This window comes from Barbatula barbatula (assembly GCF_947034865.1).
Source record: "Barbatula barbatula genome assembly, chromosome: 17".
In the NCBI taxonomy this organism is placed as follows: domain Eukaryota; kingdom Metazoa; phylum Chordata; class Actinopteri; order Cypriniformes; family Nemacheilidae; genus Barbatula; species Barbatula barbatula.
Genome location: NC_136780.1, coordinates 19,382,025 through 19,403,438, shown reverse-complemented (window position 1 = coordinate 19,403,438; position 21,414 = coordinate 19,382,025). Strand labels below are relative to the sequence as shown.

The following is a 21,414-nucleotide window of genomic DNA, read 5'->3' as shown; positions in this document are numbered from 1 at the left end:
ACACTTTTCCAGTTTCAGGTACAATTGATGATGACGCAGAACTTCTAGAACCTTGATGACGTGATGATGGTGTTCAGAGAGGGTAGATGAGCATATCATCGATGTACACAATGACGAAACGGTTGAGGTATTCGCGGAAAATCTCATTCATGTACCCCTGGAAGACAGCAGGAGCATTGGAAAGTCCGAAGGGCATCACCTGATATTCGTAGTGACCTGAGGGGGTGATAAACGCCGTTTTCCACTCGTCCCCACGTCGAATACAAATCAGGTTGTAGGCGCTCCTCAGATCCAGTTTCCAGAAGATCCGGGCACCGCAGAGCTGTTCCAGGGCTGCAGGAACCAGAGGAAGAGGATAGCTGAACTTTACAGTTTTAGAGTTGAGGTTACGATAGTCGATACAAGGCCTCAGGCCCCCTTTTTCCCAACAAAGAAGAAACTCGAAGCAGCAGGGGAGATAGATGGACGAATAAACCGTTGTTGTAACGCTTCCTCCACATACTCCTCCATGGCCTTCTGCTCCGGGATCGACAGGGGATAGATTCGTCCTTTTGGGAGAGTAGCTCCAGGTAGCAAGTCGATAGCGCAGTCCCATGGCCGGTGAGGTGGTAACTTGGTTGCTTATTTCTTGCTAAACACATCCTGGAACGCCAGATACTCCACTCGAATCTACACCTGTGGTTGAACTTCAGGGTGTTTGACGGGGGTAGAACAGACCGAAATCTTCAGTTTTGACATAGATGATGAAGAAGACGATTTCTTGATAGAGGGTAGACAAGTCCGATGACAATCATCGCCCCACTGCAGGATCTCCCCGGATTCCCAGTGGAGGGTCGGTTGATGTTGTACCAGCCATGGGCGTCCCAAGATGAGTTCGGCTGTGGATTCCTCCAGCACCATAAACGAGATTTGCTCCGAGTGTAGGCTTCCTATGCGAAGAGTTAAGGTAGGAGAATGATACCGGATACGACCTCTGCCCAGCGGTTTCCCTTGGATGGTGTGAATCTGTAGGTCTTGGTGATTACGACGTTTGTGAAGATTCAACTTCTGAAGGAGCTGTGGGGAAATGAAGTTCCCCGCGGAGCCTGAGTCGATGAGAGCTTGCGCTGAGACAGAAACACATGCGGTCAGGAGATGTACAGTGGTACGGTTCAACGCTGCAATCTTCGTAGAGACTTGAATGGAACTTACCGCTGGGCGAGGAGGTCGAATGGGACAGGCACTGAGATGTTTGTCTGAAGCGCAGTATTAGCAAAAATGTTGAAGAATCCGTCTTTGACGTTCAGATGTCGGTAATTGGGAGGAGCCAATCTCCATGGGCTCTGGTGCTGAAGTGGATGGACCCGTGGGCGGAAGACTTACAGTGGGCTCCAATAGATTGCAGGCGGCTAGGCGTTGAGAAACTCTGATGGTTTTCTGGATGAGGTTTTCGAGACCCATGGTTTCATCATACACCACCAGGAGTTGACGAATGTTGGGATTCAACGCTTGACGAAAAGCGGTGATCAGTGCCATTTCATTCCAACCACTGGAAGCCGCAAGGGTACGGAACTGAAGTGCATAGGTGCTCACAGAAGACTTGCTTTGTCGAAGATTAAAGAGCTGATCATGGACAGAGAGAGATCGGCGGCTGCTTGGCCAAAAACTTCCTTGAAGTGTTGAATAAAACTAGCGAGGGTCTTGATAACATCAGAGTTAAAATTCCACAGCGATTGCGCCCACTGAAGTGCTCTTCCAGACAATAAGGAAATGATGAAGGCGACTCAGGCTGAGTCGTTAGCATATTGAGATTGTTGCATTGAAAAGTAAAGCGATACCTGAAGTAGGAACCCACTGCAGTCTTCTGCCTCACCGGAGAAAGTTGCTGGTCGGGCCATGGGACATGCGGAGACAGTGAATGAAGCAGAAGATGATCGCTGAAATGAAGTAGAAGCAGCCTGTTGGCTGGTTGTGGGGGCGGTATGTGGATTCGCTGACGGACAGTCTTCTCCGGAATCCGTAGGATTCTGCATATTTGGTCTGGTCTTCTGTCAGGTTACAGACAGGAAGACAACAGGGGGTGGAGTGTAATATATATTTAATCAGCAGAATGGAACGAACTCCAGATACAATGGTGAATAAACAGATTTAGAGCTGGTAAGAATGACTTAGCTTGCAGTATAAAGTCTCTATGAACATTGATGGAAGATGACACGAAACTGATGACGAAGACTGGTTGAAGACGAACTTGAGGATCTGGATGAGGAGAGGTGAGTCTGTGTGTCTATGTAGAGACGAGACCAGACGAGGACTGAAGGGTGAGTGCAGGTTATAAAGGGTGAGTTGCAGATAGGATCCAGGTGATGACGATTAGAATTCGAGTGATGACGAACGAGTGGGCGGAATGACGGGCAAAAGAGGCATGGTTACCGGAGGAATCCTGACATACAGGGCGTCAACGCAGGTCATTTTCTCCTTCCATGTCTCTGATAGAAGTAAAAGGCGTGTTGCTGTTTATCCAAACGTGTCTCTTTCCTTCACCATCAGTCTATTTGGCCATTTCGGTTGCAGGTTTTTCTTGGGCAGCGTGGTATGGATCTTCCTGCCTATTAATAACCCTGCTGGGCTTACTCATATAGACGAGTGCAGTGTTGATATTTACAGTTAGTCATTTATCAGACGCTTTTATCCAAAGCGACTTACAAAGAGTTAAGGGAGCAATAAGCGATATGTCATACAGGAGCAATAATATAATAGGTGCTAATCGAATGTTGAATTTTATTTATATAGCGCTTTTCACAATGTGCATGGTTCCAAAGCAGCTTTACAAGGGAAAATAAGAAAAACATAAAAGAGGTAAAACACATTGCATGTTTTTTGCATTTGCATTTAGTCATTTGGCAGACGCTTTTATCCAAAGCGACTTACATTGCAGATACCTATGTAAAATGTATAGGATAATGCTATCCCCTGGGTTCGAATACACAACCTTGCGTTGTTAACGTAATGCTCTTACCACTGAGCATAAGTGAATGCTTGGCTGAAAAGATGTGTTTTTAATCTAGATTTAAATTGGCCGAGTGTGTCTGACCCTGGAATAGTGTTGCGAAGGCAATTCCAGTGTTTAGGTGCTATGTATGAGAAAGCTCGACCCCCCTTTGGTGGATTTAGTTATTCTAGGTGTTATCAAAAGTCCTGAGTTTTGAGATCTTAGAGAGCGTGATGGCTTCTAGTGTGATATAAGCTCTGCTATGTAGGTAGGGGCTAAACCGTTTAAGGCATTATAAGTGGTTAAAAGAACTCAATAAAAGAAGTCAATACGATACTTAATGGGTAGCCAGTGAAGGGTTGATAACATTGGGGTTATGTGATGGTATTTTCTGGACCTGGTTAGAACTCTGTGTCATGAACATGGTGGAAGAACCCAAGTGCAGGCAGCGGGGATGAATGGGTAAACAGACTTTAATTATGAATACAAAACAAACACACACGATGGGGAAAACACTAACCAAACTAAATATCAAAACAGAAAACAAATAATAGCCACAAGGGGGGGAAAATGAACAACCAGGGAAAAACCAAACAAGGAACTTGGAAATATACATACAGGGTAAAGGAAGATGAACTTGGAACACTCTAAGTACAGGGCAGGAAACATGTACAAAGAACGAGCACAAGACAACAGACAAGAGGGCATTAAATAGAGAGACTAACAAAGAAGAATGAATATTAAGTCCAGATTGACAATAATATGCTTCTCTCCACATAAAACTGTCATGATTCTGCCACAAGACTAGAAAATCAAGACAAGAGAAGGCAGAATCATGACACTCTGGCAGCTGCATTCTGAACTAACTGTAGTTTGTTAATTGATGAGGCAGAACAGCCACTAAATTGTGCAATACAGTAGTCAAGTCTTGCGGTCACAAATGCATGAATAAGCTTCTCCGCCTCAGCAACACACAGAATATTTTGTAAATTGGCAACATTTCTAAGGTGGAAAAGGCTGTTTTTGTGACATTTGAGATGTGATTTCAAAATGACAGGTTGCTGTCTAATATAACGCCTAGATCTCTTACTGTATTTGTTGGGGTAACAGTACATCCTTCAATTTGCAGGTTAAAATCCGAAACATTCGTCTGGTCTGATAAATAATATTTCTTTTAAAAGAAGGAAATTACAAGTCATCCAATGTTTTATATCTTCGATGCACTCTGCTAATTTGGATAGCTGGGAGGAATCATCTGGTCTTGATGAGATATATAGCTGGGTATCATCTGCATAACAGTGGAAGCTAATACCATGTTTTTTAATAATGTTTCCGAGGGGCAGCATGTATATGGATAATAGCAAGGGTCCTAGAACCGATCCCTGAGGTGATCCATAATTTACTTGCGTAAGATTGGATGATTCCCCATTTAAATGATAAGTAAGATCTGAACCATTGTAGTGCCTGTCCCTCAATTCCGGTATAATTGTGTAAGAGATCTAGAAGTATGTTACCAGTTTCAACAAAAGCTAGAACATTACCTGTTGAGAGAAAGAGAGAGGATCAGTGTACATTAATTTTTTTTCATTCATTTGTCTGTCAAGTATTCACTGAAGAGATGGGTTTTACGTGTTTTTTTGAAAGTTATGAGATATGTGGTTGACAGGGCCGAGTTAGGAAGAATGTTCCACCAGGAAGAAGTTGTGAAGGAGAATAAGCAAGAAAGCGATTTACTGCACTTATGAGATGGCAATACATGACGCTGCTTGTTTGCAGAACGCAGGGTTCTTAATGGAGTGTAGGAGGGTATGAAAGTATGCCGGTTTAGATTCAGTGACAGTCCTGTAGGCAAACATCAGTGACTTGAATCTGATACGGGCTTCAAACGGTACCCAGAGGAGAGAGATGAAAAGAGATGTCACATGAGCACTTTTGGGCTGTTGGAAGACGAGGCGTGCTGCTGCGTTTTGAACCAGCTGGAGTGGTTTGATAGCCTTTGCAGGAAGACCAGCAAGGAGAGACATCTGCTTGCCGTCTCACGTTGCAGAACACACAAAATGCACAACAAGAGGTTATCCCTGCTCCTAAACATCATAAAATAGAGACTGTGTCCTTCCCCCAGATAAGCAAACATAAAATAATGTTTAAAACCTCTTAAAGGTTATTTAATTAACGTTAAACAAATTAAACATGAACAAAAAAAAGAAAAAAAAAGATAATCAACTGCAGCGACTCACGTTGCCCTTCCGGGGTGGAAAATAAATAAATAAATCATACAATGGATGCAGAATTTCACATATGTCTAGAGAAAAAAAATATTCATGGAACGAAAGTGAAAGTCAGAAGGGGAGGGGCAAACTCTGTTTATATGGGTGCAGCGCTGCACGTGACCGGCACCTGAGCTGAGCCTGCATGAGCGGCCCTAGAAGGGCCGGATGATACGACTCAACGTTGTCTAGGGTGGCCATACATCTGGATTTTAAGCCCACCTGTCCGGCATCCGGGGCAGCCTCAAACCGGACACTCATTTGTCCTCCTTTTTGGAGTTGTGCTGAATCGGCCTGAACAAAACCCGCTTTAGAACATTTATTGGGACGTAGCAGCATAGCGTCTGACGCCGTAAGGTCTCTGGTCAAACAAATGATTGGCTGAAAGAGGTGTCAAATAAATACCTGATATATCATTGGTTAAAAACGTAAACAACCAAGGTCCTCCTTTTCATTATACCTAAGATTAAGATCGGCATTGAAAGCCCATGGTGTGCCTTGGTCGGCTAAATTGGCTCCTCATCCCATGTTAAATTGGATAGACTCCAGTATGGGCTCTAAAGGAAGTGTAAGTAGGATTAATGAACAGATGGTGGTACACCAATATATAAAAATGCCGATTGAGAACTTCTGGGAAAGGGAACTCAATATGATTTACGTGTCATTTAATTGGTTTGCTTTGTGTGCGCATGTCATCTGAGGGCAGGACCTGTTGAATCAAAGTAATTAGACGGTATTTAAAAAGCGACTACCCACCGCGGCAGTGGTCGCGTGCAGCCCTCATCGCGTGAAGACCGAAGAGAGTAAAGACATCGACTCTACCTGCGCGCGACTCCACCGAGCCCGGGACACCGACAGGACACTTGAGTATTGCACTTCTTTTGTACCTATTTTGTTTTGTATTAACACTTACACTTTTTGTCTTACTTGTTTGCACTTATACTTAATCCTTTATTGTTATCTTTAATGTTTCTCCCTATTTTCTTTCTGCTTCTTTTAAATATGTGTTTTAAAATCCTTTCTGTTATCACAACACGTAAATCATCTGCCGCATGCCGAAGGCGACACAATGCTAATAATCTTCACAATGTATCACTGCTAGCAACTGCCCCTTCTACTTTCCCATTAGGATTGTGGAACTGCCAATCTGCTGTTAAACATTCTGGTCTTTCCATCGTAGCACTTATAGAAACATGGATCAAACCAGAGGACTCTGCCACTCCCGCTGCCCTCTCCCATAACCACACTTTCTCCCACAGCCCTCGCATCACAGGAAGGGATGGAGGCACCGGTCTACTTATCCCCAAAGACTGGAAATCCAATCAGCTAACACCCATGTGTGACAACAGCTCCTTCGAGTTTCATGATGTTACTATCACACACCCTGTAAAAAGTAATTTTGTAGTTATATATCGTCCCCCAGGTCAGCTTGGACATTTCTTGGAGGAGCTGGATGTGCTTCTTTCATCCTTCCCTGAGGATGGTACTCCTCTAGTGGTACTAGGTGACTTCAACATCCACATTGGAAAGCCACAGGCTGCTGACTTCATCAACCTGACCGCATAATTTCTCCTCGAGCAGGTTTCCACATCAGCAACCCACAAGTCTGGAAACCATCTAGATCTGATCTTCACAAGGTACTGCTCCACTCATCACTCTCAGGTCACCCCGATGCACACGTCTGACCACTTCTTCGTCACCCTCGACCTCACTGCTCCGGACAACGCAGATGTCTTACCGATGGTCACTTTCCGGCACAACCTGCGGTCTATCCCTCCCTCCTGTTTTTCCTCTGCTGTCTTCTCTGCACTCCCCCCCTCTGATGAGCTCTCTCTTTTGAATACTGATAATGCCACAGACACTCTGTGTTCCACGCTTTCATCCTGCTTGGACAACCTATGCCCTCTTGCATCTGGACCAGCCCGTGCATCCCCGTCGGCTCCCTGGTTATCGGATGTACTGCGTGAGCATCGCGCCAGCCTCCGGTCAGCTGAGAGAAAATGGCGCAAGTCAAAAGACCCTGCAGACCTCTCTCTCTACCAATCTCTTCTCTCTACTTTCCCTGTAGACGTCACCTCTGCAAAAACAGATTACAAACACACGAAGATCTGCAACTCTCCGGACTCTCGAACGCTCTTCAAAACCTTCTCTGCTCTCCTCTGTCCGCCTGCTCCTGCACCTTCATCGGAGTTAACAGCTGCTGATTTTGCATCGTTCTTCGTTAAGAAAACTACCGCCATCAGCAGCCAGTTTTCTACGGCACCACCTGTTGATCCCGCCCACATCCCTGACACGTGTGTGCTCCCCTCCTCTGTCTGAAGCTGATGTTTCCAAGGTCATAGGTTCCAACCACCCTACCACCTGCCCACTGGATCCCATCCTCACCCATCTCCTCCAGGCCATCTCTCCAACGGTTGTTCCTGCTCTGACCCACATCATCAACTCTTCGCTCTACACTGGGACATTTCCCACAGCGTTCAAAGAGACCCGCATCACACCGCTTCTGAAGAAACCCACCCTCAACCCTACACTGCTAGAAAACTACTGGCCTGTTTCCCTTCTTCCCTTCATTGCCAAAGCCCTAGAGCGAGTTGTGTTCAACCAGCTCTCCTCCTTTCTCATGCGAAACAACCTCCTGGACAGCAATCAGTCTGGTTTCAAGACCGGTCATTCCACAGAGTCATCGAAGCCCTGAGACTGGCAAAAGCATCATCCATGTCATCTGTGCTCATCCTACTGGATCTGGCTGCTGCTTTTGACACTGTGAATCATCACATCCTCCTGGCTTCTCTCAGTGCTATGGGTGTCTCTGGAATGGCTTTGCAATGGTTTGAGTCCTACCTCTCGGGTAGGTCATTCAGAGTATCCTGGAGACCTTTCCTATCGGAGCACTCTACGCAAGTCCTAGTCCAGGCTCTTGTCTTGTCCAAACTGAATTATTGCAATGCGCTTCTGGCTGGACTTCCTGCTTGCACAAACCTCTCCAGATGATCAAGAATGTGGCGGCAAGAGTTAGGAAGAGAGCGCATGTAACTCCGCTCTTCATCAGGTTACAATGGCTCCCTGTTGCCGCCCGCATAAAGTTCAAAGCTATGCTCCTCGCCTACAAGACCACCACTGGATCCGCACCATCGTATCTCCACTCGCTAAAGCAGATCTATGTTCCTGCCAGATCACTGCGGTCTGCAAAGGAACAACGACTAGTGGTACCATCCCAAAAAGGAAAATAAGTCACTCTCCCGTACCTTCTCTGGATCTGTACACATTGGTGGAATGATCTAGCTGCTGCTACAAGATCAGCAGACTCTGTTGCCATCTTTAAAAAACGCCTAAAAACGCATCTCTTCCGTCAACACGTCTCTGATTGATTTATCCTAATTCTTTTCCCTCTCCTTCTAAAAAAAAAATTACTGACCTCACTATTCTTAGCTTTGTTTACTGTGCTAGGCTTTAATGGACTAGTTTGATGCACTTATGTATTTTGTTGCCCATGTTGGTATAATTGCTTCCAATGTTTCCTCATCCGTAAGTCGCTTTGGATAAAAGCGTCTGCTAAATGACTAAATGTAAATGTTAATAAAAAATAAGTTAAACAAAAAAATGTAAACAAGCCTCCAAAAAAGTGGAAGTGGAGTCCACATGCTGGCTTGGTCACATCATAACGAAAACTTGCTGAAACGTCAGACGTCATTTCATCCGGAATGGACAAAAGAGCACAACTTTATATAAAAAAGCTGTAGAGACACTTTCATGGATGTCGCTGTAAAATGGACGTTTGTAGTCAAGGGACATGCGACATGCCAGCACAGAAAAACAAAAGTAACAGACAAGCTGCAGGTACATCTTCCCTAAGGCTTAGGTAAAAAAAAAAGTCTGGTAATGAATAGAGTAGGCTGTTTCAGAATCACTGTATCATGATACCATCAATATGATACACAAAATTGTATTGTAGTTGCGAGTACACCAGAGTCCTATGCATATATATTCTTGCCTCACTAAATGCTGCAAAGTGTCCTACTTTTAGCCTAAATAATAAGACAGATAGCTTGCAGATAAACAGTCTAGGCTACTATTTGTTATGGTAGGTAGGCATTAGGCAAACTAAGCTACATATCTGTTAATAGTTAGCTTCTCACATTTCGTTTTAGCAAGAAGAATGAATGATGGAAGTAATGATTCCTAAATCCTATCACTATTTTGGGAATTGTTTGAAGCCAAGATGCCCACTGAAAAGAGGCGGATTCAGGAGAGGGAGAGACAATTCAGGGAGGCATTTTGATAGGGATATTGATGTAGGGATTTTTATGACTCAAGTCATGTTTTTCTGTGTTATTGTTAGTACTAGTTAATGTGATTGAGTGCTGTATTTCAGTGTTTACTACTTTTTTGGGGGTGTGCCCTTTTTTCAGGTCAGAGCAACTTTAAAAGCACTTTTTGTCAACAATATTATAACGACGAGACAGGAGGATACATGGCACGTCAAAACAAGCAATGTCATGTGTCTCACACAAAACACGTGGGCACTGTCATGACCCTGCCACAAGGCTAGGAAATCATGACAATGAGAGGCATGACACTTCTAATACTAAGGATAAAACACATTTTAAATGTATTCTGGTTATTGTATATGGGCCTCCTGGGCACCACACAGATTTTATTAAAGAATTTGGTGGGTTCTTATCTGAACTAGTACTGGCCGTAGACCGAGTCCTTGTTGTCAGTGACTTTAACATCCACGTAGATAACGATACAGATGCTTTAGGAATGGCTTTTAAAGACAATCTTAACTCCATGGGCGTTAGACAACACGTGTCAGGACCCACTCACCTTCGTAATCATACTTCAAGACAAAAATGTGGACGAAGTTAAAATCATTCATCAGAGCGAAGACATTTCAGATCATTATCTGGTATCATGCTTGCTTCACTGACCTTTGGTTGCAAATCAAACTCCTAGTTTATACAAATATGGTAGAACAATATCTTTGACTACCAAAGGTGTGTTTCTTGATAATCTGCCTGAATTGTCTCAAATCTCTAGCATGAGTAATAACGTTGAAGATCTTGACTTTACCATTGAAAATTTTAACTCCACCACCTCGGAAACGCTATTGAACACACTCAGGCTCTAAGGAAAGCGGCATGAAAAAGATTTTCTGGTATTTCATACATCATGGAAGGATAGTATTCGAAAATACAGGAAAGCCCTAAAAGAGTCTAGATCCGCCTACTTTTCACCACTAATAGAAGAAACCAGCACAACCCAAGGTTTTAATTTAACACAGTGGCTAAATTAACAAAAAATAAATCGTCAGCAACTTCTGATTCTGTATATCAGCATAGCAGTGATGAATTTATGAACGACTTCACAAATTCAAAAATCCAAGATATTAGAGGAAAAATTATAACTATGCAACCAGAAGTGAAACCTGAACAAACAACTAACTACAGCGCCCCTAAGGAGAAATTGCTATTATTTTTTACCGTAAATCACGATGAACTATCTAAAATCCTCCATCTATATCAACAATATGCATGCTAGACCCTATACCTTCAAATCTACTTGGATGGTGAGATCGTGTTGCACAGTGAGGTGTGCTAGAAACAATAGTAGTTCTGCATTGGCCGGGTTCAGCTGGAGGTGATGCTCTTTCATCCCAGCTAAAATGTAATCTAGGCCGGTCTGTTATGCGAGCTGCTACAGTGGTATCATCTGGGTGAAACGAGACGTAGATCTGGGTGTCGTCAGCATAACAGTGATACCAGAAGCCGTGTGCCCTTATGATGGGTCCCAAGGATGTCTTGTAGATGGAAAAAGCAGCGGCCAAAGCACCGAGCCCTGAGGGACCACAGTGATCATGTGGTGAGCAGTGGACAGCGAGCCCCTCCATGACACCCTGAAGAATCTGCTGGAGAGGGAGGATTTGAACCAGCGGATAGGGGAGCCTAAGATTCCTAGAGATGACAGGGTTGCTAGCAGTATCTGGTGATTTACAGGGTCAAACGGTGCAGATAGGTCTAGCAGAATCAGAACCGAGGATTTAGATTCTGCCGTGGCTAGACGCAGTGCTTCTGTGACCAATAGCAGTGCAGTCTCAGTGGAGTGGTTTGTTTTGAAGCCAGACTGCTTGTCATCCAGTAGTTTGTTCTGGGATAGGTAGGAATACACCTGGTTTAAAACTGCCTTGCAAGAGTTTTAGCAATAAATAACTTACAGACCTATATCGAATCTGCCTTTCATATCTAAAGTTCTGGAAAAAGTAGTCTCAACTCAATTATGTTCCTTCATCCAAAGGAATGACATCAATGAAGATTTCCAGTCTGGAATTAAAGCACATCACAGTACAGAGACTGCTTTGATCAAAGTTACAAATTATCTGATTTTGGCGTCTGACTGAGGCTTGGCGGGACAAGAGCCGTGAGGGAAAGGCACGAGGCCGGGGACGTGAGTGATAACGAGCATCAGCTGTGTGTGCACGGGTCTTGCGTATCTCTCACGGAGGAGCTTCTTGTACAGCTGCTTTGTAACAATGAAAATTGTAAAAAGCATTATATAAATAAAGTTGAATTGACATGATCTATTATTCAAAATAACATTGGCATTGAGACGAAGTGAAATTTACATATCTATTTTTTAGTCTCTGTGTGTATATTGCAAAGATATCTGCTTATGATAATAATAATAATTAAAATATTGATTAAAATTGTATATAAATATATTGATATAAACATATTATAATATGTAATAATATTATTGACAGTATATAATCAGATCCAGTGTAACTAGTAACTTGCTCCTTGAGGAGTTTTTTTCATTGAATACATACTTTTTTTACTCAAGTAATTTTTAAAAAAGTGACTTTATATAGAGTTCTCTAGTTACTTGTAATTTTACTTGAGTAAAATGTTTGGCTACTCTACCCACCTCTACTTGTAAGAGAAATAAAGCTCACTTTATAGCCGTTTTCTTTAGCAAAGCTCAGAATGATCTCTCTGCGTTCTCTCGTCGTGTTGGTGGCATCAAAGACCTGCGGGCATCATTTCTTATTATTGTGAATGATAAAAGCTTTTACATACTGACAGCATTTGAAACACCAAAACTTAAATGAAAACATAGGAGAAAATCCAGCACATTTTGTGTGTGTGTGTGCGTGTGTGCGCGTGTACACTTACCGCCACCTGTCCGTGACCTTGGGTGAAGTAAGAACAGACATCCTTCAACGCTGCCAGAGCACATGCTCTAAGCATAGACACATAAATTACATAAACGAGCACTGTCACAAGAACAGGTCAAAAGAGAGTTTGTTTCTTACTTGCGAATCCTCATGGCATCTTCATTGTCTGGCCGGAAGAATTCATAATTCATATTAGTGCGGACGGCATCTCGACGGTACTGTCCCACATTAAACACTGTTGAATGAATTGCACATCTGTCTGTCATTTAAGTCCATGAACTGATTCAGTTGTAATTCTGAACCCTGACAAAACAAGGCTATGCTAAATGGAATGATATACAGACCTTATATCAGCATTTATTAAAGCTGTCAATAATAACATCAAATCTCATTGACTCATATTGAGTGACTCTCACCCTTAGTGGGAACTCCAATCCAGTTGAGGTAGCGTGTGAGTTTCTTGGAGATGTAGGTCTTTCCACGAGCAGGCAGACCAACCATCACAATCATGGTAGGAGAGTTGGTGAACTGTGGCACTGACGCTGCAACAAACATGTAACACTAATGAGGATGGTAGGCCATCTGGCAGGCACGTTGTCAGATCACGCTAAACACAGCCCTGTTGTTCACACCAGCATACCAACATAAGTTATCCTGAAGACGCCACCCTGTCTGCGGCAGAACAGATTAATTAGTCAGTTTATTGCCCTCCAGGAGATCCGCGTGACTTTTATTGCCTCCAAATGGCGAGGTCAGATGATCTCCGCACTTCGCACACACATGACCCCCCAAACACACGCGGACTGCATTTACGCACACACCAAAGAATTCACGAGGATGACCATATAAGGGCTTCATTGACAACAACTAGCTGAAACTGTATTAAATGTATATGTTTATTGATTCAATGTTTTCAAATGCTATACATAAAACAGCCACGACGTTAACTGTATGTTCAATGAACCCTGTATGCCGGTAACGGTAATAATTGTACATCTATGCATTCCTGAGGCACAGAATCATAGTGTTTGGTACCTCTGTAACCACAAAAATGTGAATATATCGAATTTCGTTTAGAGATTACCACACGATGCAATATTACAGGAGTACCAGCTATCAAAGGGTAAATGTTTTTTTTTTTTTTTTTAGCCACCCCCATTAGATTAGCCAGGAGGAGGGAGTCCGCGAAACAAAGAGAATTCTTCCCGCCTCGATCTCTTATATCCGATTGGGCCATCGTAAAAGAGAGGTATAGCCGATCTTATCTATAAAATTAGATGCCTAACGTTAATCGTGGCATTCCGCCAAAAGAGAGACCAGCATTCCGCCAAAAGAAAAACAACACAACTTCCAAGGACATCTCCGGGAGACCTCTACGACCAAACCCTTTTGCAAGAAGTTTTCGCTGCTTTTCTGTAACTTTCGTTTCGTTGACAAACTCCTTTGTTTGGTCATCTGAGTTTGACTATAAGTTCGGTATAACCGCGAGCAAGAACGGACTTCCATCGCTTAGCAACCGCAACCTTGCTTGACGCAGCCTGGAGCCACACCCCACAGGCCCCGGAAAGGACTATTGAACGCCGCAGAACATTTTACCCGATTTACACACACACGCACGAAGCAGCACAAAGCAAGTATCTTCCTATTTCAATCAAACTGCATTTAAAGGTCGTCTAATTGCTCCCTTTCGGGATAATTTAAGCTGCTTGAGGTCTCTTGTAAGGAACGGAGTGAAACGTTGTGTCTCTCTCTTTTCTCTCTCTTTCCTGTTGCCTTAATTGTTTTGTTTTATTATACGTATATGTCTTTGCATATTTACTCTGTGTGAAACCGTAGTGTTATACTCTCTAGTTGTGTTTATTAAAATCCCAAAAAGTACATGTGAGCTGAATATGTTATTTGCACCACATGCTCGAAGTCAATGAAACTAAGATATTAACGTTACCTACGCTTTAGTGTATTACTATTTCAGTGATATAAACAGTACGAACCTAGGAAGTATTAATTTGTCCTGATCAGAAAATTAAGACTATTTTAGACGTTCGTAAGGCAGTAATCCCTTATTGAGAATTGAGTGAGAAGTTATGACTATAGTTTGCAGGACAAACGAAATAGTCATATAACTTAAACAATTCTATAAGAGGTTACTTGTACTAAATTAAACATTTTCCCTTATCGGGAAAATTGAGATTTAATATGAACGACCAGCAGATTATATTCATAAATCAATGAATGTTCAATCCATTTGAGTTGATCTTTCCCCAAGACTCATTGTCGCTACAAACACATTACAGTACATACTAGGTCTGCAACCCTTTTCCAGGAGGCAAATTTCCTGCAAAGAAAAGATTCAACCTGCTCCAAAATGCCTGTCTGTGTGGGAATTAAAATCAATGGATAAAACCAGAAGTGTACCAGAAGTGTTTCTTTGTCTTTTAACCAGTACACTTTTGTGTGTGTGTCAAAATTATGAAGTGTTTTAAGTTTAATAGATGTGTTTTAATTATATAACCATGTGTACGCTGTATAACTATTGAAAAGATGTTTTGTTAAAGGCAAGGAAACTTGCAGACAAAGGCTGGTTTCAAAAGTTCCCCCAATTGTAAGAATGTGTTTTTCCAGAGATCGGAATGTGGTCAGTAAGTGGGGGTTGCTACGAGAAGAGGCTACCTGCAGATGGGGGATGGTAGCCCAGACCGGCTCCCAAAGGAAACGGCCCAGAACTGAAGGGAAAAGCATGTTCTGTTTATGTGTATGTGTAACGAGAAACCTCTTCTTCTTGAGGGAAGGAATGTGGACTCGAAAAGGGAGCACACACACACACAACGTATTTTGGGGAACATGTTGTTTTACAGATTTTGAAAGTGGAGTCAGTTCGAGGTGGCGGCACTGATTGGCTGCCAAAAGAAAGAAGAACCGCCCAGATAAGGAGGAGGTCACAGATTGGCTAGGAGGGAACAAAGAAACCAGAAGAGAGATCGACGTCACATTCTGTATTTAATGTGTTTTTGTGAAACTTTAGGGGTTGTTGGTTTTAGCTCATTGTGGAGAGAACAACCCAGCACGCTGTTAAACTTTTAAATCTGATAATAAACTTCACTTATTTTTGTGAAAAATTGTCTCTTCAATATCTCAAATTTTTGAACATGCAGGACTGAATGAAAAGTCCAACATCTGCAATTTTCAATGGATCCAGAAGCCTAAACCTAACCCTGATTAGATTGTTCAGGTGAGCTGAACCTTGCAGGACAGTAAGGCTGTGTCTGAAATTGCCCGCTATAACCTTATTTACTGTTTCCTACATTAGTTCACTTAGATAACTCACTCACTGATTGAAGTGGACTAATTCGGACAGCACTGGGGCACCCTACATAGACTCGAAAATGATGTCGGTATTAAGGAAATAGCTTTGAAATGGCTCAGATCTTATTTATGCAACCGTTTTCAATATATAGCAATAAAGAATGAGGTATCACGCAAATCGCAAGTCCAGTACGGTGTACCACAGGGCTCAGTCTTAGGGTCTATGCTCTTCGCATTATACATGCTACCTCTAGGAGATATAATAAAGCGACACGGAGTAAGCTTTCACTGTTATGCTGATGATACGCAACTTTATATTTCCTCGAAGCCTCATGAAACACAGCAATTCCATCGAATAGTGGAATGCATAGTCGATATAAAAAAAGTGGATGAGTAGCAATTTTTTATTACTGAACTCGGACAAAACTGAAGTGTTACTTATCGGACTGAAAACCGCCCTACGTAACAACCAAGAATACTGCTTAACTATTGATGGATGTTCCATAAAACCCTCATCTTCAGCTAAGAATCTTGGATTTATATTCGATAGTACTCTGTCATTTGAGAACCAGGTCGCCAACACCTGTAAAATTGCGTTTTTCCATCTTAAAAATATATCTAAACTACGTCATATGCTGTCATCATCAGATGCAGAGAAGCTAATACATGCCTTTATGACATCAAGACTAGATTACTGTAATGCACTATTAGGTGGTTGCCCTGCAGGCCTATTACAAAAACTCCAACTGGTCCAAAATGCGGCAACTCGAGTTCTTACACGTACAAAAATGTATGAGCATATTATTCCGGTTCTGTCAACCTTGCACTGGTTACCTATAAAGCATCGCATAAACTTTAAAATCTTGCTTATTACCTATAAAGCCCTGCATGGTTTAGCTCCTCACTACTTGAGAGAACTTCTAACGTATTATAGTCCATCACATGCACTACGCTCTCAGGTGTCAGGTCAGTTGGTAATACCTAGAATTTCAAAATCAAGTGCAGGCGGCAGATCCTTTTCCTATCTAGCGCCTAAACTTTGGAACAGTCTTCCCTGCACTGTCAGGGAGGCAGACACACTCTGTCAGTTTAAATCTAGACTAAAGACGCATCTTTTTAATCTTGCATACACTAGACTATCATAATATATATATTTCAAAGATCTAGGCTGCACTAGTTAGATCAACCGGAACCAGGGACACTTCCAATAACAACTGATGCATTTGTTGCATCAAAGAGTGCAGAACAGTACTCTACTCTCAGCCAGTCTGGTCTCATTGTTCCAAGGTTACTAGAGCGGGCAGGATACAGTCCAAGGTTACCGGAGCGGGCAGGGCGCAATCCATTCCCAGACCTGACAAATGCTGGAAGAAGGACGTGGCGACTCTACAAAACTTCAGTCGCTATTAGATTATTAATGATAATTTTAAATCTAACTTTGTTTTTTATTTTGCCTTGTTGTGCAAGCACTGTCCAGCTTGTGCAGAGGCAACAGTTTTTGCCAGAGGGGAACTGGAATCCCCTGGTAAGGCCTGGTTTCCCTCTGAGGTTTTGGGTTCCTCGCCACCGTTTGCATACTGTTTTGCACTGTTTGCCTGGCCGGGGGGCTGCTAGAATTTGATAGTCTTATTTAATTAACACTGCATATAGGAATTTATTGTGTGTCTGATATTTGACCTGTGTTTTGACTTCCATAACCTTTTATGCTTTAGTTATAATCAATGTTTTCTTGTACAGCTGCTTTGTTACAATGAAAATTGTAAAAAGCGCTATATTAATAAAGCTGACTTGACTTGACTTTATTCTGCCAAGATGAGGAAAATCATTCAGCCTGAATCTCTAGCTGTTGTATACATCAGTTCCCTTTCTGTCGGTCTCTTGAAGTTGTGTCGAGACTGACAGAATGGGGTTTGACTTGAGAGCCTACCATCTCCGTGTGGTGAGGAAGGCGGGACGAGAGCCGTGACGCGGGGCCGGTGGCGTGAGTGATCAGTGCAAGCAGCTGTGCGCGCACCGGTCCCGCATCTTATCACGGAGGAGATTGGGAGCTTAAAAGGACGATCGGCAGGACTGTTGACGAGAGAGGACCGGGCCCGGACATATGTTTAGTTTGTGTATGTTTTATGGCCGGCAGTCGACCGTGAGGTGGCTGTCGGTCAGTTACTTCCGTGTTTATTGTTTATTTAATTAAAGTTTTCATGTTTGAATGTTCGCCGGTTCCCGCCTCCTTCCTTCCCTTCTATGGATCTTTATTACACTCCGATTCTACTTTGAAAAGGCCAATGAACTTGGCAAACGGGACGGCACGTCAGACTCCGCCCCGTACATATGGGTATAAAAGGGAAGTTGGCGTGCCCATTAATTTAAGTTGGCGTGATTATTAAAGGGAAGTTGGCGTGCCCTTTTTGTTCTTCGGAACCTGCGAGGCTTATGTTGAGTGATCTTCAATTCTTCCTACTGGATCTACGACGCGGAACTCGTCCTGGCGTTTGTGATTCCCCTGGGCGTTTCAGTAGCTGGTCGGAGGTGTCTTCACTTCAAGAGCATATTTCTAAAAGAGCAAATTCTTTTGCAGCGTGCACATGTTTCCAGGCATATCTCGACGCTGTAGTCTTGGGTGTGACCGCACCATCCTGGAGCCAGACAGGCACAATACCTACATAACATGTCTGGGTCCCTGGCTTGCTGAAGTAGCGTTCGTGGTAATAGTATTATGATCACGGCTGACGTGGTAATAGTATTATGATCACAACACCGTTTGCTTTCTGCCCGACAGCGGCTAAAAAGGCGCCTGCGGCAGCGAGAGGCGGTGGTGAAATGGGAGTACCGGTGGGCCTAACTCCATCGTAGCATTGCCTCGCACCACCCTGGTCCCATCACGTTCACCGAACCTGTCTCCCAGCGAGCAGAGGATGAGATTTTGGATGCAACATCTGGTGGTAATTTTCTGATATCAGACGCTGAGGACTCCCTGCAGCTCCTGGCTATGGTAGGTGGAGCCCATCAATGTGGAGATGACAGCCGTGCTTGCCCGGACCGCCATGAGCAGCGGGCGGCAGAGCAGTGCACTACACTACCTTCCCCTCAGTTCACGGCAGTTTTATTTGTTTTGGGTTCCTCGCCAAGGTTTGCATACTGTTTTGCACTGTTTGCCTGGCCGTTGGGACATCTTCAGATTTAGAATTTTAAAGTTTTACTTAATTAACACTGCAGAAAGGAATTTGTGGGCCTGCGCGTCCGCATTTGTGTGTGTCAATGTGTGTTAGTATGTGTGCATATTGTGTGTGAGGAGTTTTCTGTATGTGGGTGTGTTTGAATCTGTGTGTGTCTTTCCTCTTTGTTTTAATCTTTTTTGTTTTTATTTGTATTACTATAAATGTTTTGCTTGTAGTCAATATGTTTCATGTAAACCTGCTTTGTAACAATGACAATTGTATAAAGTGCTATATAAATAAAGTTGACTTGACAAGCATTTGGCTGAAGTGGGAAGAACATCCGGAGGAGAACCGGAGCTTGGACTGGCAACCTCTGGTGTCCTCAGAAACCAGAGGATGGGACATGAAAAGCAAAAACTGATATTAGTTTAGGGCCACTTACAGAAAGTGTAAGAAAGTGACACATTATGTATTTAATGAGTGCTGAAGCTGAACTGATAGTGAGCTGTTTTTCACTAGTAGATCCATTATAAAAGTGCAATGTGGATTACCTGTAAGTCTCTTGTGTGTGAATGTTTAAATTATTTATGTTTAGTCAGAGAATATGAACTGTTGGGAGTTCTAAATAGTTGCTATTAAAGGTCCTAAAGGTTTTAACTGCTTTTAGTTTTAGTAATGTTGATTGTTGTTAATGATAATTATCGTCTAGGTGCTTTGAATTTGCTTAGTTTTCTTTCTATATTAATAAAAAAAAATGTCATGTGGACTTCTGTGGAGAATCAAGTTCATTCAGGGGTTTATATAGAATCAGTCATAAGATCTTTCAATTATTTGTGCTAATTGAATGTTTTCAATGAGATTATATAACACAAAGTCAACTTTATCAACACAAAGTCAATTTATGTTTAATCTACACGAGCATGGAGTTAAGTGAAGTTAAATATAGAAGTTTTGGGAGAGCCCATTACTCCGAGTGTAATGAGAACAGCAGCTTCTTCAGCCTTTCAATGTAGGATATAAAGACGTGGAAAAACTTAAGAGACCATTTCAGAGACCGTCTTTCTGATTTTAAAATGTTCTCTTTATAGGATGTGTTTAGGTTAAATGAACATTTTTGCTTCATTCTGTAAACTACTCGCAACTTTTATCTCAAATTTCAGTTAGAAATACTATTAATACCAGAAAAGATGCTCTGTAATTTTCAGACCTCAAATTAAGCAACACAACAGTCATATTTCTACAAATAGTTTTTATGTAAAAACCTTTTACATACATGCTGTCAGTCTTTTACATTGCTGTTGGATGAATTTTGTCCCTCCTGAGGTTTGATTTTGTTCAAATTAACCAAACACTAGACTGAAATGGACACAGTACATCTCGAAATACTTATTTGAAATGAATGGAATGGTCTCTAATTTTTCCGCTGCTATATATAGATCAATCTCTTTTTACTTTGAATGTCGTTTGCAGTGTTAAAGTTTTTGGAGATAGTGATGTATAGAAATGGTTAAAGTGAGTTTGTTAAAACAACACGTTGTTTGTGTGTGTGTGTGTGTGTGTGTGTGTGTGTGTGTGTGTGTGTGTGTGTGTGTGTAAAGGACAGGACACTGGACTCTATTGAGGTGAACAGCCCTGAGGACAAAACCACCTCACACACATCAAACAATAAAACACACAAATTATTTTCATCCCAGAATCGGATTAAGCCCATTTCAGTACTTCATTAAAAATATTCATACAGAATTTAGGTAAGAATTTTGAGCAATGTTATCAAAATGTTCATGAAGGGTTTACAAGAAAGATTTGCGTATGTACACAAAAACGAATACAACATAAATTGTAGAGTAACTGCAAGCAGAAGAAAGAGAGAGAGATGTGAGCTCTTACAGCCTCTCCTGCGTGTCAATCTGCTGTTCATCCATGGCACCCAGATCTTCACCAGAGGATTCTGAGTAAGCTCCATTTTAGAGTGATGCATGTTGAGCTGTGTGTGTGCTGTATAACGCAGGTACAGTATGTGTGCACTGGAGGAGGCACACCAGATATTACTCAATACTCGCTATCTGAAAGTGTGTGCGTGTGTGTGTGTGCAGAAGATTCAACTGTGAATACTGAAGTCAAGCATCTGAAATATTCCCACAGATGTGAATTCAGGGTGATAACACAATATAGCACACTACTGATTGGTTGAATGTGTTCATGTGGCACCAGAGGGCAGCTAGCTCCCCTACAAGCGGAAGGAGCTAAATAGTCCTCCCACACAAGCCAGAAATGTGAAGCGGGAAAATATAATGCCACGATAAGAACCAAACGAGCAGTCCCCTTTATTTACGGTGATGATCGCGTCAGCACGACTGTATAAACTGCAGCACTTTAACAGCGCAAAGACAGCAGCAAACAATCACGGCATAAAACGAGAAGGAGAATCTTATAACAAACATAAACGGAGATGTTATCAATCATAATACTATACCATCTCCCAGTCATAGTTACGTTTAAACACTTACCATCAGGATATCACGCTAGATAGCACGCTTAATAGACACG

The 21,414-nt window shown here is 42.4% G+C and overlaps 1 protein-coding gene across 4 annotated transcripts in view; it reads right to left on the bottom strand.

Moving 5' to 3' along the window:
- The window catches only part of LOC306906856 (6-phosphofructo-2-kinase/fructose-2,6-bisphosphatase-like), a 52,761-nt gene extending 31,757 nt beyond the window's left edge, over positions 1–21,004 (bottom strand). For 3 of the 4 annotated variants that reach the window (XM_079478543.1, XM_079478546.1, XM_079478545.1), the window contains exons 1-5: positions 20,755–20,884; positions 12,826–12,951; positions 12,548–12,644; positions 12,408–12,474; positions 12,188–12,262 (exon numbers count right to left, since the gene is read on the bottom strand). In XM_079478543.1, coding sequence (XP_079334669.1) covers positions 12,188–12,262; positions 12,408–12,474; positions 12,548–12,644; positions 12,826–12,951; positions 20,755–20,845 — 456 coding nt within the window. In that variant the 5' untranslated portion in view covers positions 20,846–20,884. Of the gene's footprint in view, positions 1–12,187; positions 12,263–12,407; positions 12,475–12,547; positions 12,645–12,825; positions 12,952–20,754 lie in introns of all 4 variants that reach the window. The other variant, XM_079478544.1, reaches the window with a different exon arrangement.
- Positions 21,005–21,414: the final 410 nt, after the last annotated feature.